At 57.7% G+C, this 16,023-nt stretch overlaps 2 protein-coding genes across 2 annotated transcripts; both read right to left on the bottom strand.

Moving 5' to 3' along the window:
* Positions 1-1,278: 1,278 nt before the first annotated feature.
* LOC113181391 (keratin, type I cytoskeletal 16) lies at positions 1,279-3,959 on the bottom strand. Its single transcript, XM_026386925.2, has 8 exons — positions 3,462-3,959; positions 2,932-3,014; positions 2,649-2,805; positions 2,375-2,536; positions 2,154-2,279; positions 1,638-1,858; positions 1,501-1,550; positions 1,279-1,376 (listed from the first exon to the last, which is right to left on the bottom strand). The coding sequence occupies exons 1-8, from the start codon at positions 3,957-3,959 to the stop codon at positions 1,279-1,281; spliced, it is 1,395 nt and encodes a 464-aa protein (XP_026242710.2).
* Positions 3,960-10,398: 6,439 nt separating this feature from the next.
* Positions 10,399-15,219, bottom strand: LOC113181374 (keratin, type I cytoskeletal 17). The gene is made up of 8 exons (XM_026386872.2): positions 14,788-15,219; positions 13,709-13,791; positions 13,150-13,306; positions 12,389-12,550; positions 11,706-11,831; positions 11,390-11,610; positions 11,267-11,292; positions 10,399-10,493 (listed from the first exon to the last, which is right to left on the bottom strand). Exons 1-8 carry the CDS (start codon positions 15,217-15,219, stop codon positions 10,399-10,401), a joined length of 1,302 nt encoding a protein of 433 aa, XP_026242657.1.
* Positions 15,220-16,023: the final 804 nt, after the last annotated feature.

Genomic DNA, 16,023 nt, shown 5'->3' on the forward strand with positions numbered 1-16,023 from the left:
CCTCAGCACCACATAAAAATAAACAAATAAAATGAAAGTATTCTGTCCATCTACAACTACAAAAAAATAAATTTAAAGGCTGGGGGTGTGGCTCAGTGGTTAAGCACCCCTGGGTTCAATCCCCAAAACCACCCCCCCAAAAAAAACCCACTTAAAATTTATAAAGTATGGAAGACATCAGGAAGAAGGAACAGTGACTGAGAGGTGTGGGCCATGCAATTAGTCAGGAAGGGGTGACTCATGGGCACGGGACAGGGAGAGGCAGCAGGACAAACTCAAGAGCTGAGTAGCAAAGGAAAAGGGAACCATCACGGATTATTAAGGTGGGGAGTCCTGATGACATCCTTGATCCGGAGCTTGACCACTTCTTGTGAGAAAGGTCTCTGGGTAGAAATCAGGAGTGGGAGAGATGGACAGCAAGAGGCCCCAGATAGTAGCCTGTGCATGGTTCCAGGGAGAGAGGGAGAAGCTGTGAATGTGGTGGTAGCCATAGGGAAGAGGAAGACTTGGGTGGCAAATATTGCCTAGGGGACTCGTCAGCATTCAGGTGACAGCTAAGGACAATCAGGAAGAGGAGAGCCCTGATGGAGTGGGGAAGACAATCCTCCAGACAGAAGGTTCTCCCTTCCACCCTCCAACACTACAGAGTCAAAGGGTGGAGCTAAGAGCTCAAGCTTTGGAGTCTTTTAGGTTAAATACCTAAAAAGGTAAAGTGATGGTCAGAGAAAGATATGGACTTTGTAGCCAAGTACACTTGAGTTTGAACTCCAAATGCCACTTCCTATCTGAACGGTTTTACCCAAGTTACTCAACCTCCCTGAATCCCAGGGGGTGTCAAGCTCAAAATGAGCGGGATCACAACAGCCCTCACAGGGTCCTTAGGGAGAATAATGAAGGAACTTCTGTGGAAGGCTTCAAAGGAGACCATCCACTCAAGTCCAAAGCCTCCCCGCTTCCTTTGTCTCCCACCCACCCCACCCCGCCATGGCATCGCGCTCTTCTAGGAAGACCCTTCCAGCTCCTCTGAGACATGTTGTTTCCTGCAACCCTCAGGGTATGGGGCCCCAGGAGGGCTCCTGGGAGAAACTTTCAACGTCCCTCCCATCAGCTCAAGCACAGAGATCACTCAGGTTTGCATCAACCAGAAAGTCAGCTTTATTAGCCCACCACCAGCACAGGGAAAGGGAGACAGCTGGAGCCGCGCTGGGAGAAAGGGTCCTGGCCCAGGCCTCCAGGAGGTGAGGCCTGCAGGTGGCAGGAGGTTCTGGGAGAGGCAGATCAGTTCCTGGAGCTCTGGCTCTGGCTCTGGCTCTGGCTGAAGCTGGAGCTCTGTTCCTTGAGGATGGGCCGGATCTGGTGAGAGGATGAGGAGAAGACTGCAGGAGAGAGAGAGGAACGGAGGTGAGAAGGGCTCTGGGAGCTGAGCAGACTCCTGGGCAGACCCAGGGGCTCTGCAGAGAGGGGCTCGGCCACAGTGCCCAGGATCCCCAGGAAACTTACCTTCCCGGGAAGAATAGGATTGGCCAGATGAGTGCTGGGAGGATGAGAGGCTGTGAGGGAAAGAACGGGAGCGTTAGATGAGCTGGACACAGCAGGGGGCTGAGAGGCTGAGAGGCGACACTGGGGGTCCCACTCACTGAGAGTCCTCGCCCTCCAGCAGGCGGCGGTAGGTGGCGATCTCCTGCTCCAGCCGCGTCTTCACGTCCAGCAGGATGTTGTACTCCTGGCTCTGCTGCTCCATCTCGCAGCGCAGCTGTGCCAGCTGCTCCTCCACGCTGCCAATCAGCCCCTGGATCTGGGACAGCTGCATGCAGTAGCGGCCTTTGGTCTCCTCCAGGCTGTTCTCCAGGGATGCTTTCTGTAAATGGAGAAGGGAGAGGAAAGTCAACAGAGGTGTTCACACCTGTCCCTCCAGGTCTCTGGGCACGTTTCCTGAGAGATGCAAGGATTTTGACTCCAGCTGGGTCAGATAACATGGAGAAAATTATTTCACCATTCTAGACCTTAATTTCTCCATTTCTACAATGGATACTATGGTGACTCCAGTTCCACCGGTGGGAAAAAAAAATATATAGGACTGGATTGTGACAGTGTTGCGGGGGGTGGCCACTGCTGGTGACTGGGGGGCTGCAGTGGGGCTTCATCCTTCATACCATGCTAAGCTGGGACTGCAGCTCGATCTCCAGGCCCTGGAACACTCTGCGGAGCTCAGTCACCTCACTGCGGCCACTCTGTATCAGTTCGCTGTTAGAGGCCACTTCTTTGTTCAGCTCCTCAGTCTGAGATAGGAGACAGTAGCAAAAGGTGTGAGGCTCTCCTAAGCCTCCCCAGCTAGGAAGTCCTCCTGTAGGAGTGCAGAGGACCCAAGCCTTACCTTGCTTATGAACCAGGCCTCAGCATCTCTGCGGTTCTTCTCGGCCATCTGCTCATACTGGTCGCGCATCTCATTCAGGATACGGCTCAGGTCCACACCAGGGGCCGCGTCCATCTCCACATTGACATCCCCACCAGTCTGACCCCTCAGGGCAAGCATCTCCTAGGAAGGGATAGAAGGGGATGTCAGATCAGCTGACCCCTCTCCTGGGCCTAGGCAGATCCAGCAACTCAACCAACCAGCCTCCTAACCCCAAAGCCGGCTATGGCCTCACCTCCTCGTGGTTCTTCTTCAGGTAGGCTAACTCCTCCTTGAGGCTTTCAATCTGCATCTCCAGATCGGCTCTGGCCAGGGTCAGCTCATCCAGCACCCTGCGCAGGCCGTTGACATCGGCCTCCACGGTCTGGCGCAGGGCCAGCTCATGCTCATACCTGGCAAGATAGAGTTCAGAGCCTCAGGTCCCCTCCTTAAGGTTCCCAAGGATTGATGTCTGGATGGATAACCCTACTCCTTTGTCCCCTGTCCTCTGCCCTCAGCCCATCATGCTGGATGCTCACTTGGTTCTGAAGTCGTCAGCTGCCAGCCTGGCATTGTCGATCTGCAGAATGGGCTGTGCGTTCTCCATGGTGGCAGTAATGATCTGGAATGGGGTTGACAGGACAGGAGGTCAGTCAAGGACCCTGCTGCTCAAGGGTGAAGAGCAGAGAGGGACAAAAGGAGTCTCTCCAAACTTGAGGATCAGCTGTCTGGCAGGGCAAGCCCTATATTCCCCCAACCAGGCTAAGACACCTCTCCACTTGGCTCAGGGTGTACAAGGATGCACCCACATCTCCCACCACCCCTATCCTGGACCCAAAGCTGAGAAATTGAGCATGCAGTATAATGAACTCTTGCATGGAGATGCAGAGTTCCAGACCCAGCTGAGACACAGAAATGCTGAAAAGGGACCCTCTGCCACCAGTTATCTGGCCACTCTCCAAAGGCACCTCTGTCTCCCTGTTTGTAAATGGAATTGCCAACAAGAGATTTACTCAAGGCCACTGCAGCCCTAGTCTCTCTCTCAATGCCCCAACCATCAGTCACCCACCTTGTTCCTCAGGTCCTCGATGGTCCTAAAGTAGGGGCTGTAGTCTTTGATCTCAGAGGGCCGCTGCCTCTGGTACCAGTCTCGGATCTTCACCTCCAGGTCAGTGTTGGCCTCCTCCAGGGCACGCACCTTGTCCAGGTAGGAGGCCAGGCGGTCGTTGAGGTTCTGCATGGTCACCTTCTCATTGCCAGACAGGAGGCCGCCATCGCCAACACCAAAACCAGCACCAAAGCCACCACCGAAGCCACCACCAAAGCCACTACCTAGGGCCCCACCAAAGCTGCTGCTGCTGCTGAAGCCACCGCCATAGCCGCCCCCCATCCCGCAGGCTCCCCCAGAGGAGAAGCGGGAGGAGGTGACTGACAGGCCCCCATAGGTGCTGGGTGCCCGGCAGGATCCTCCGGCCAGGACAGAGGAGATGCGGCTGGAGCCACCACCAATGCCACAGGAGCCCTTCATGGAGCTGGAGGAGGTGAACTGGCGGCTGCAGGTGGTCATGGTGCCAAGGAGGAGGTGAGTGAGCGAGCGAGCAAGTCGGCAGAGGGAAGAGAAAGGTGCTCAGGGCGGCTGAGAGGATGCTGTGGCGTCTCAATCCCCGGGATCCTTTATATGCACCTGGGGAAGGCGTGGCCCTCCAACTGCTGACTCCGGGTTCCCCTCTGATTTCATCACTCCCAGTCCCATCTGACTTCCTACTCTGGATTATTCAGCCCAGGGTGGACTCACTTCTCTGTGTGCGGTGCTGTCTCAGAGTTCCCACCCAACTCTGGGGGTGTGGGGCCAAGTGAAAAACACGCACAACCCGGAGTTAGCAGTGACTCAGGCTGGGCGGCCGGGAGCCGGCTCCCATTCCTGGAGCCCCAGGGGACAGCGGGGCCTTGGTGCAGGCTGCTTTGTGGCAATCGCGTCCCCAGGCAGTGAGTCAGCCCAACAGAAGGACTCCCTGCCCCACAGTGAATGCCTTCATTGAAAGAGCCCTCAGCGATGCCCTCCTGGGCTGTCTCGGGGTGCAGCTATGGGGGTTCAATATGCTGGGTTCATAGGAGAGAGCCGGGTTCATGGTGGCATTCTGTTTGTCTCACTGTATGACCCGAGGGTTCTCACCTCCCTTCTCTAGGCCTGTTTTTCCAAGGCTTGGCTGGAAGGTTGGGGCATCTTTTCTAGATCTAAAAATCCCAGGACTCTCTTTCCCTATTGGCTCTAGCCTGGTTCTGAGGTTGCCATGGAAACAGCACCCACTACCAGCTTCATTCCTAGGCTGCCCTCCACAGCCTGCAGAGCCCAGACAGGTCCTCTGGTCCTTGGACACTAGCTTTCTCATCTGTACAAGGGGAGGACACACCACCAGCCACAAAGGAACATGCAAGGAAGGCCCCCTTGTCCCTGCCCCATGACCAGCCCTGCCCCTTGTCCTCTCCTTAGCCTCCCATCCTTCCCTTACAGCCCAGCTGCCCCTCACTCCACCTCTCCACTGTAGCACCCCACCCAGGGCCCTGCACCCCCACACTCCTACCTGATGAGCACCCCAACTCAGCACATGGCTCCTCTACTCCACCTACTGCCCTCACCTAACCGGGGGTACCCACCTTAGACTCTGGTGGGAGGGACACCCTGTCCTGCCCCTAGTTTTATATGTGACCCCTGGTCCTGCCATGACCTCAGAGTCCCCACATGGAAACAGTCCTGCCCAGGGACCAGTTCCCAACAGCTCTCTGTCATGTCCACAGATCCCAGGCTGGGCTTGGCAGCTTCATTCATTCAGTGGGGAAGGGGAGGAGGACACTAAGAATCTCTGGTCCCCTGGCCCCTCAGGCACCACACAGACTGCCTGACTCCAACATGCTATATCCGGTTCTGTGAGGTGGGCCTCAGGTGGGTCTCCTACACTAGTCCATAGTCAAGGGAGCTGGCTTCCCAAGACATCATCAGTCAACAGGGGATAATATATGAGCCCCAGACTGTCAGCTGTCCCAACCTATGCCCTGTCCACCATCCGGAGCCACTGTCTTTAAACTTCTTAAATGTATACAATTTTCCTGATCCTTGAATTAACCCTATAAAGTAAGGAGGACTGAGGGAGAATCAGAAAGAGGAGGGGATTCACCTAAAGTTCTCAGCGTTAAGCCTTGGAACAGAGGCTCTCCAAACTCCCACAATGCCCTGCAGGCAGGGGCCAAGGAACTTTAATTTCCACCCACCTCCCAGCAGTGCCTGGCATGAGCTCTGCCCACAGTGGTCATGACCTTGGCCTGAGAGCCTGCCCCGGCACTGAAAGCTGGAGGGAGGATTGGGGATCTGGGCCAAAACATGGAGGCCTCCTTGGGTGCTGTGGGGTGACCCGAGACGCTGGCCACTGTCCTTGTTCTGTGGTGTCTCTGTTGGGGTGAGAGAAGTCCAGAGAGGCCTGCCTGTGCCTGAACTGTGCAGGGACAGGAAATTCTGTCTCAGCATGACCAGAGCTGAGACACAGGGTTATTGCCACATCTCATTCAGGCTCATGGGCCATCAGCTCAGAGGTATGAGCAGAGCTGATGCAGGCACTTTTGGGGCTGGACCTGGGAAAAAGAACCTGATACTGCCTAACCCTAGCACAAAATATGAGTAAAGAGACTTCAGAATCAGGGACCAAAACTCCAGTGCCCAGACCTGGAGTTCAACCACAGACTTCACCCTCAGGGCTAGAAATGGCCTTCAAAGGCCACCAAGCCCCAACCAGAGAGAGAGTGAAAGACTGGCCCGGGGTTGCCACCACGCAAGTGGAGAAGCAGAGCCTGGGATCCAGCTCCTCTGCCCAGCCAAGGTCCACACCGGCTCTCAGCTGGGGTCTCAGGGATCTCTTCATTCTCTGCCCCCAGTGTGTGTGTTTGTACCCCACCACTGAAGGTCTTGGGGTGTGCTCACTGACCCATCAAACCACTCATCTAATACCACAGATCACATACCCACTGTGTACCCAGCACTCAGAGGCTGGGGTGGGGGAGATGATGGCATAGACTCCAACCTTAGAAGAATTTGTCACTTGACCTTGGAGAGAAAACTGCAGCCAGAAATACAGCACTCCCTGCAGGGAACCCTGGGAACCCTGGAGTGCTCAGTCCTCGGTCATGCCCCATTGCAGGAAGCAGCTTAGGAGAGTCACCCCAAGCCTCGGTTGTTAAGGAGGAAGCTGCCCTCCTCTTCTGAGCCCTCTGAAGGGTCCTCTCCTGGAGAGGCTGCAGCTGGGCTTGGGAGGAGCCAGGTTGGCAGAGAAGGAGTTGAGACAATTCCTCCAGGTCAAGATTGCACACCTGCCCCAAGCTCATCAAGACCAGGACCTCTCAGCCTGGGCGGCACAGAGTACAGACTCCTACCAAATCTAGGCACCATCCCCACCCTGCTTTTCCCTCCATCCTTAGCCCCACCCCTCTCAGGATGAGGTCATGTCACTCTTGGAGTTATCCGGGAAACATCATTGGCCAATGCCACGCCTCAGCTTGCCGTGATCATCAGAATCCCCACGCAGACTCCAGCCCCTGCCCCAAACCCTCTATTAGCATTGCCCAGGACAAGCCTGGTCCTGGGACTGTTTTACAAGCTCCCCAGGAGATTCCCATGCTGGGGAGGCAGAAGGTAGCCCAGGGTGCTGGGAGGTGGAGAGAAGGGGAGGGCTGCACACTCCCAGCCCCTGGGGGCAGGCCAGAACCGTGGGCTTCAGAGCCCGACTGGACCAGGACAGACCAGCCTGGAGTTGAAGCCAGCAGGGCGGAGATTGGCAAGCCCTTTCGCCTCTCTGAGCCTCGGTTTCCTTCTCTGGGAAATGGGAATAACAGCGGGACCGTACAGGCACGTGAGAGGAGAAGGAAGGACATAAACAAAGCCCCTGGAGGACCGTGGCCACCACCACATTTATTCAAAAGGTCTCTATAAGTACCCACCATGTGCCAGGCCCTCAGATTCAAAGAGCAAGACAGAGCAGCCCTCAGAATACACAATCTAGCCGGTGAGAGAGGGTGGTAAAGACTGCCGGTACTCTGTGGTCAGGTCATGATGGGTATAAGGGAAAGAGCAGGCAGGGTCCCTAATGGCGAACAAATGTCTGGGTCCAGACCCTGGCTCCGTGCCTGGTTCCCAAGTCGGAGGACTTCAGTGGTCCTTTCTCCTCCTGCACCTTTGATGCCCACCATCTGGGGGAGAGCAGTCACATCCCCTCACACTGGTCATAAACAAGGGGCCTTCAAGGGAGCCCGATGTTCTATCAAGCTCAGATGCAGCCTCCTTTGTGCCTGGGGCAGGACAGCCCTGACTCTGGCTTCTCTGCTCCCCTCAGCTCCCCAAGAGACCCACAGGTCAGCCACTTGTACCCTGCTTGCCACCCCTAAGCTAGGGCCTCTCAGAGCAGACACTGTCCCTCTGAGCCAAGGCCTGTGTCCTCTCCCTCCCGCTCAGTGTGGAGCCAGGCGCAGAGCCAGGCAATGTTGTGGGCAAAGCTGCCCACCACCACATCCTTCTTCCCCAGGCCGTATGTCAGGTCAGCCCCTGCCAGGGCAGCAGCACGGTGGAGGAAGAGTCCCAGGGCTGGCTTCAGCGGGCCTGGGCGTGGCCTGGGAATCAGGTGTGTGTCGTCATAGGAGAGTGGGTGCGGCTACTCCAGGGGCAATCACAGACCACAGTGGTGGCCAGGGTGAGGGGGCGGGGTTGCAAGCTGGTGTGGGTGAAGGATGAGCCCTCTCCATGTCGTCCCAACACTAGGTCCCCAATCCAGGGTCAGTTGCATGAACCCAGAAGCCTGAGCTTGTTTGGGGTGCCCAGATAAAACACCAAATCTCCCCACACTGTCCCTTGGGAACCCCCCTCAACATGACAGCCACCGTCTCTGCTGGCTTGGCACTTGCTCTCTGCCACCCGCCCCCTCAATCTGTGGGGAGGGACTTAGACCCCCCAGACAGGTACAACCAGAGCCGTCACCAGTCCTCCCTACACTCTGGCCCCCCTCACCCACCCCTCAGGAAGAGTGGATCCCCAGAGTCTCCAGAAGAGGGACAGCCCTGCCTGAGAGCCAGTGGGGCTGGGCACCTCTTCCCAGCACAGACTGGGATCACTCCCCTCTCCCGCCCTGCTCCACCCTTGACATGCCAGGCTCCAGGAGAAGGGCTGAGTCACTGCTCCTGGAAGCCTCAGTGTCCCCATCCATACAATGGGGTGCCTTTCCCAAGACTCTCCCCAATTCCTGGACTCTGGTTCAGATAAATGAGCTCACCCTCCAAGATGAGCCATGCACAGTCCCAGGCTGGTTCTTCTGGTTGTGGGCAGATGTGCCGTGGGGGGTGGGGGAATGGGCCTCCCGCCTGCCCCCATCAGATCCCAATTGTCATATTTGCTGCTTGGCAGCAGAGAGACACCAGCTTTGATGGAGAAGGGTCTGCCTGGCTTTGAGTCCTGCAGGTGCCCCCATGGGCTCAATTCCGGGCTCTAACCCGTCCTGGGGTACCAGACTGGAAGGCCATTAGCGACTCCTCTCACCCTCGTTTTACACCGCAGCTTCTAAGGTCCAGAGATGACCTGCCACCACCCGATGAACCCACACCCCAGTGACCATTGTTCTTACCATTGCCCCCACCTGCTTGTCCTATCCCTGGCAGCTCCTGTCCCCTTCCCCCGAGTTCTCACCCCCACCTCCAGGCACTGGAAGATGTGGCAGGACCCTGATTTGATTCTGCAAAAGCCGAACCCCTCCCCAAGGCCCTGCAGTGAACTGGGGTGGGGACACCCTCCTCTCATTAACCCCTTCCACCTGCCTCCACTCCTCAAAGAAAACCGGAAAGGCAGGGCCCGACCCAGTGGCTTCCGGATTTACTCGAAGGAAGACACAGGTGTTTCCTCAGACTTCCAGGTGTTTCCTCATTATTTTCCACACCTGCCCCTCACCTGCCCCAGAATGAAACAGGGCTGGCGCTCAGGGTGTCCGGGGAGTGGCGGGGGCAGGCCTGCCCCTCCTCCCCTTCCCTGCCATGCAGTTTCCCACCCTCCCTCACATCACTCCTGTCTCAGGTGGGAAGCCAAGGGGGGCCAATGGCCAGGGAGAAGGGCCCTGACTCCGGGCACAGCCACCCTGTGGAGTCCCCCACCTTGCCCCACCCGGTGGGAGCTGACCTTCTGAGACATCCCCAGAGAGGCCCCACCCTTTCCCCTACACGGCCTGGGGCCACAGCCTTCCCAGGTACACAGGCTTCCCAGCCCCTGTTCCTAGGGAGGGGCCTGGGGAGCCCCTGTTGGGGGTTTCCTGAAACTCCCACGGGAACCTGGGCCCTCACCCCAGCCTGCCTCCTCCACCTACCCAACCTCTGGGCCTCTCCCAATTCTCGCCCACCTCCTGCCCCCTCTCGGGGGAGGAGCAAGAACTGGATGAGTCATCCTTGGAATTCAGTCCTGCACCTGAGATCTTCTGTCCATTTATGGATGAGAAATGAGGCCCAGTGAGAGGAAGACACTTTCCCACTGCCAGAGGTCTCAGAACTACATGGGAGGCTACGGGAGGCTACCGAGGCCCAACCTGATACGCTGACCCCATTCCATGTCTGGCTGGACCCAGGCAACCCTCCAGATGACCAGGGGAAGATGGCTCAGGAAGCAGAAAAGCAACCCAAGCTCTCCCCAGACTTACTCTTTACCTGTTCCAAGCTGACCCCTGACCTGCATGTCAACAGGGTGGGTGTCTGAGGACTGCTTCCCCTCCCCCCCCGTCCCCTCCCAGTCCATCCTTTGTCACTTATGCCCACTTCAATAGCCAAGGCAAGCACACAGTTCACATCTGGGTCAACAAGCTTTATTGGTATCAGACGGGACAATGTGGGAAAGGAACTGAAGCAAGGTACTGAGGCTGGAGAGGCCAGAGGCAGTGGGGCAGAGGGGACAGCCACCTCCCTGCCATGTGGGGGGCTTTCCAGGAGGAGCTGAGTCCTCAGCGGGTGGTCTGGTGGACCTGCTCGCGGGAGGAGATGACCTTGCCATCCTGGACCTCTTCCACAATGGTGCGCACCTGTCGGGTGGTCACGGCTGCAGGAGGAACCGACACTTAGAGCTATGCCCCTGAGTGGCAACCAGCCAGCCCCCTCCCCTGGTCCTCTCCCAGCTGCTGTGAATGTTTGTGCTGTCCCCTCAACATCACATGTCCCTCCTGTCCTTGCCAACACCTCCATTCCATCCCACCCTTCCCGGTGACTTCATGTTCCCTGAGTGGGTTATTTGATTCTGACACGCTGCACCTTTCGCAAGAGAAGGGTATGTAGACCAGATGCCCCATGAAAGGGGTTCTATCTCCAATTCTGTGCAGTCTCTGATACAGGGATTATGCCCCCAGCTTCCCCATCAGACTGGAGTCTCCAAGACAAAATCCAGGTTCCCATTACCCCCATTAAACTAGGATCCATCTTTGCATTAGACTGGGATCTGGAGGACAAGGACAACGTCTCTATCTCCCACTGGCTAGAGTCCCCAGGAGACAGGACTGCTTTTGCTCACCTATCAGGCCTCAGGAGCAAACATCTGAGACCATGTCTCTTTACTCCCATCAAGTGAGAGTCTCCAGAGCTGGGACCATGTCTCCAGGCCAACAGGGTAAGGACCAGTTCCCTGCCCCACCCCCTCCTCAGAACAGCCAGGGCCTCTTATTTGATCCTTTCCCTGAACATCAACTCTTGAGTCCTAACAGGTCCACTCAGCCACCCTCAGTCATCAATGAGGAGCTCCTTGGGGACTCTGTCCCAGCAACATGCAGGTGGGTTTCCTGCCCCTTGCCCTGGCCCATTCCCAGCCATCAAGGTCCTTACGTTCTTTTGGCTTGTACTGAGTCAGGCTGCAAAGAAACACAGACAGGGAGGAGATTAGATGGAGGTCTGGAGAGTCCGTGCCTCGCCCCGAGGCCCCCACCCCTGGTCCTAGGCCCCACTCACTGGGCATCCTCGCCCTCCAGCAGGCGGCGGTAGGTGGCGATCTCCTGCTCCAGCCGCGTCTTCACGTCCAGCAGGATCTTGTACTCCTGGTTCTGCTGCTCCATCTCACAGCGGAGCTGTGCCAGCTGCTCCTCCACGCTGCCAATCAGCCCCTGGATTTGGGACAGCTGCACGCAGTAGCGGTTCTCCGTCTCTGCCAGGCTGCCCTCCAGGGATGCTTTCTATAGGAAAGCGGGGGGAAGCAGGGGTCAGTGAGGGTGGCAGTGCCCCCCTCCCCAGCACTGGGTCCACCCCCGACACACAGCAGCATTCCTACCATGCTGAGCTGGGACTGCAGTTCGATCTCCAAGGCCTGCATGGTGCGCCGGAGCTCAGAGATCTCGCTCTTGCCGCTCTGCACCAGCTCGCTGTTGGTGGCCACTTCGCGGTTCAGCTCCTCTGTCTGCAGACAGGACATGGGACAGAGCAGCATGAGCCTGGGTCCCTTCTCCAAATCAGATGGCCCCTGGCTGCCACAGACTCAGACAAGCACCTAGACTCTTCTCACTCCCCAGCACATCCCCCTCCCCAGGGCCAGGGCCACCTTCCTGACCTACCCTGAACCTCTCTCCTCCTTCTCACCCACTTCTCACTTCCTGAAGCCCAGGAAGGAACTCTGAAGTGTTCAATCTTTATGGTTAACCCCACAAGTGGGAGGCAGAGAACAGGAAACTTGAGGGCCAGCCAGGACATGTAGCCTGGCGCCTGTGCTAGTTCCTGACTTCTTAGAGAGCAATGGAAACTCCCTCTGCCTTTTTTCCTTGGGGGCTCCCCTCCTCCCCACCCATCCCCCAAGCCCCAGCTTTTGCTAAGTTCCAAGTCGGTTGATGTACTTGGTGACCCTGATCTCTTGAGTCCAGGCCCCTCACTGAGGATGGAGCAGCCCCAAGATGCCAGGCAGTGGGCTATTGTTGGAGCTCATGCTCCTACACCCCCATCTGGCCTGCAGCAGCCCCCCACCTTGCTAAAGAACCAATCCTCAGCATCCTTGCGGTTCTTCTCCGCCATCTTCTCATACTGGTCGCGCATCTCGGACAGGATCCGGCTCAGGTCCACACCAGGGGCGGCGTCCATCTCCACATTGATCTCACCGCCCACCTGGCCTCGCAGGGAGTTCATTTCCTGTGGACGAGGGGGATGTGGGCATGAGCATCTGAGCCTGTCTTGGCCCCCCCCACTCCCAAGTTCCCCACACCCTTCATCTGGGTCTCTCCATGCCTTACTCCTACAGACCTCTCTTCTGCTCTGCTCAACTGCTTTCCCCAGACCCTCCTAAGGATTTCTGATCCTCTGCTCACCATGGGTCCTGCCTCAACCATCAGATTGTGCCTCCCTCATTAGACTGAGAGCTCTCCAAAGAGCTAATTCTTAGGCCTGTGCTCCCAAAAATTTCCTCCTCCAACTTCCAAATGGATTTGCATGGTACAGATTTGTGGGTTTAAAAACTGAGGCAGAATTCCACCTCCCCACTCATCTGCTGTCATTGTGAGGGAGGCCCTGGTGGCTCCTGGGAGGTTTTGGACGCAGAGAAGCAGTGTGGTACATGGAGGAGGCTGCCTTCTGGACCACTTGGCTCAGGGCTCTGTAGATGGGGCAGCCCTGTGCGGTGACTAACCCAGCAAGCCTGCTCTGCTCTCTCCCATTGCCTCAACCGCAGCCCAGCCCCAGGGCCCTGCCACCCACTCCTCAGCCTCTTTGACCTGCTGCCCCTGCCACCTCACCTCCTCGTGGTTCTTCCTGAGGTAGGCCAGCTCCTCCTTGAGATTCTCAATCTGCATCTCCAGGTCAGCCCTGGCCAGGGTCAGCTCGTCCAGCACCCTGCGCAGGCCGTTGATGTCGGCCTCCACACTCATGCGCAGGGCCTGCTCTGTCTCAAACCTGCAATGGCAACCAGGGACTTCAGTGGACTTGGACTTGCAGGACAAGGCCCTGGCCCCTGCCTGCCTTCATTCTGCCAGGGCTCTAAGGACTTATAAAGTGGAAACAAATTCCAGCCTGGAGCCCTAGAACCATCACAGAACAGGACCCCACTCCGTCCCTCTCCCTTGCTTCTCCCCCTCTCTGCCTCCTTCCGAATCCTCTCCCTCTCCTACCACCTGCCTAAGCCCAATGACCCTCAGACCTGGCCACATTTCTCATTCTGAACTAAGGGGTGGGGCTCTTGGCCCCTAGGACTGCCCCCACCCCAGTTTCGACCTAGCCACAAGCACCAGGGGAGTCCTGGACTGAGGAGGGGTTGCCCCCTGCTCTCCCCCAGCCAGTCACCTGAAAGGGACTTACTTGGTACGGAAGTCATCGGCAGCCAGACGGGCATTGTCAATCTGCAGCAGGATGTTGGCGTTGTCCACCGTGGCTGTGAGGATCTGGGGAGTTGGGAAGGCAACCAGGTCAGCTTAGCTCCAGATTCCGAGCAGGCCTCCCCACCTGGGGGCCAGGACCAGCTGCCTTTTCAGGAACCCCACCTTCCCACCAGCCTCTCCCATACACTGCGCCATCATTGTTGGCAGAAGAGGGCAAGAGGGACTCTCATGAGCCAAAACTTGCCTCCCCTACCCCTATCTATCCCTAACCCTGCTACAGGGCTCGCCCTCAAAGCAGAGGAGGTAGCCAGCTGGGAAGGTGGCAGCTCCAGAGGAGAATGGGAGAATGTCTTCGGCCCAGACATTCAGCTCTTCCAGAATTCCAGAAAGTGAAGAGGGAAGTGTGACCAATCCCCTGTTGACAGCTGGCCCCTGAGGATCTCTCCCTAAAGGTTGCTAGAGGAACCCTCTCCAACAGTGATTTCAAATCAGAAATCACAACCCCTGGGAAGTGCTAACCTGGGGCTCCATCATTCAGTCCCACTCCCTGGGGTTTGCAGAGCCCCAATCTTGAGGGACAGAGAAATCCCTAAACAAGGCCCATGAGAGACCACCCCTATGCTGAGCTCTACCCCTGCCCTCCTGCCTCTCCTCCCAGCAGGTACCATCAGGAGCTGGCTCAGACCCCCATCCCACTACTCCAGGTGCTGCCGGCCTCTGCTCTAAAGGAGAGATGCCCATGTGTCCTGATGCCCTGCCTGGGACCAGGCCTCCACATGCATCCTCGAGAACTATCCCGCAACCACACGAGGAGACAAGACACTGCCTGAGGGGAAGATCGATGCTCCAAGGAGCCTCACAAGGCCTGCTTCTCTGTGGCCCAGGATGCTGCCCCAGGAAAGGGCAATGTGGGCCACATAGGGTCTCCATGACAGGCTCTGGACGCCAAGCCCTGGACTCCCTGCAACCCTGTGGCAGCCCAGACTCGACTCCAGGCCTTCTCTACAGGACATGGGAGAAGTCATGCTCCCGGGGGCCCTTCCTGCCAGCAGGCCCTACCTTGTTCTTCAGGTCTTCGATGATGTGGTAGTAGTGGCTGTAGTCGGGGGCGGGCCCAGGGGCCTGCTTCTTGTACCAGTCTCGGATCTTCACCTCCAGCTCGGTGTTGGCCTCCTCCAGGGCCCGCACCTTGTCCAGGTAGGAGGCCAAGCGGTCGTTGAGGTTCTGCATGGTGGCCTTCTCACCTCCGGCCAACAGCCCATCAACGCCCCCAAAGCTGCCTCCATAGCTGCTGCCAGAGCCGAAGCTGTAGCAGCTAGAGTAGTTGGCACCCCCCAGGGCACTGCCCAGGCCACTAGCTGACCCCAGCCTGCAGGAGCCGCCACCCAGGCTGCCAGACAGTCGGCAGGAGGTGCGGGATGAGCCGCCCCCCAGGCCAGAGGAGCCCTTGATGGAGCTGGAGGAGGTGAACTGGCGGATGGTGGTCGTCATGGTGGCAGCCGGTGGCGGGCACAGAACGAGAGGGCTCGGGAGGTAGCGAGGCGCCAAGGTGCGTGTTACTGCTGGGGCTCGCCGCTTCCTTTATAGGCCGGCAAGTGGGCGTAGCGATTACAACAGGCTCGCCGCTCTGTTTCCATTCCCCTGGGCTTTCATCACCCTTGGCTACCTGCCAGCTCCCAGGTGGCTGTGGGCCCCCCTCCCCTCCCAACATCAGGGCTTTGCCTCATTTCTCCAAACCCCCGCGCTGGGCGTCTGCATGTGCATGTGTGTGTCTCTGGTCTCAGGTCCGTCACCTGTGAATCAGGCTGGCCCTCCAGCTATGCTTTCCCATGACCTAATACGGAGAAGAGGAGAAGGCAGGACGTCACCGTCACAGGCCCTCCCAAGCAGCTGCCACCTCAGCAAAGGCTTCCTGGACGCTGGGTCCGATGGAGAAATGGGATGGCCCCCGCCCCCACCAGGTAGCTTTCCTTTGCCACACATCACCACATACACGTGGCAGTCCCCAGGCTGGGTGCTGGGGTGACAGAAAGGATGGAGCACTCGTCCTGCCTTGGAATCTGACCTGAACCCCCCCAGCCCCCAACAACACAGGAACGCCCTGAGCCTCAGGTCACTAGTCCAGATCCCACCTGAGGAAACTAGGGCTTAGCAAGGGAGCCAGCCTGGGCTGGCGGGGCTACCTCTTAACCCTTCACCAAGCCACTATGCCCATTCTCCCAAGGACTCCCCTTCTGTGCCACCCTGGCACCTAGGGATGCACTTCTGGGGCAAAGGCTCCTTCTGGTCAGTTTT

Source organism: Urocitellus parryii, chromosome 7, assembly GCF_045843805.1.
Source record: "Urocitellus parryii isolate mUroPar1 chromosome 7, mUroPar1.hap1, whole genome shotgun sequence".
Taxonomy (NCBI): Eukaryota; Metazoa; Chordata; class Mammalia; order Rodentia; family Sciuridae; genus Urocitellus; species Urocitellus parryii.

Excerpts from the sequence above, each read along its gene's own strand:
- LOC113181391 (XM_026386925.2), bottom strand. The coding sequence starts at position 3,959 with ATGACCACCTGCAGCCGCCAGTTCACCTCCTCCAGCTCCATGAAGGGC. Across the intron at positions 3,015-3,461 it reads TCGAGGACCTGAGGAACAAG|ATCATTACTGCCACCATGGA; the intron begins GTGGGTGACTGA and ends ACCCCATTCCAG. Across the intron at positions 2,806-2,931 it reads GCTGACGACTTCAGAACCAA|GTATGAGCATGAGCTGGCCC; the intron begins GTGAGCATCCAG and ends CTATCTTGCCAG.
- LOC113181374 (XM_026386872.2), bottom strand. The coding sequence starts at position 15,219 with ATGACGACCACCATCCGCCAGTTCACCTCCTCCAGCTCCATCAAGGGC. Across the intron at positions 13,307-13,708 it reads GCCGATGACTTCCGTACCAA|GTTTGAGACAGAGCAGGCCC; the intron begins GTAAGTCCCTTT and ends TTGCCATTGCAG. Across the intron at positions 11,293-11,389 it reads CTGGAGGGCGAGGATGCCCA|CCTGACTCAGTACAAGCCAA; the intron begins GTGAGTGGGGCC and ends GTTTCTTTGCAG.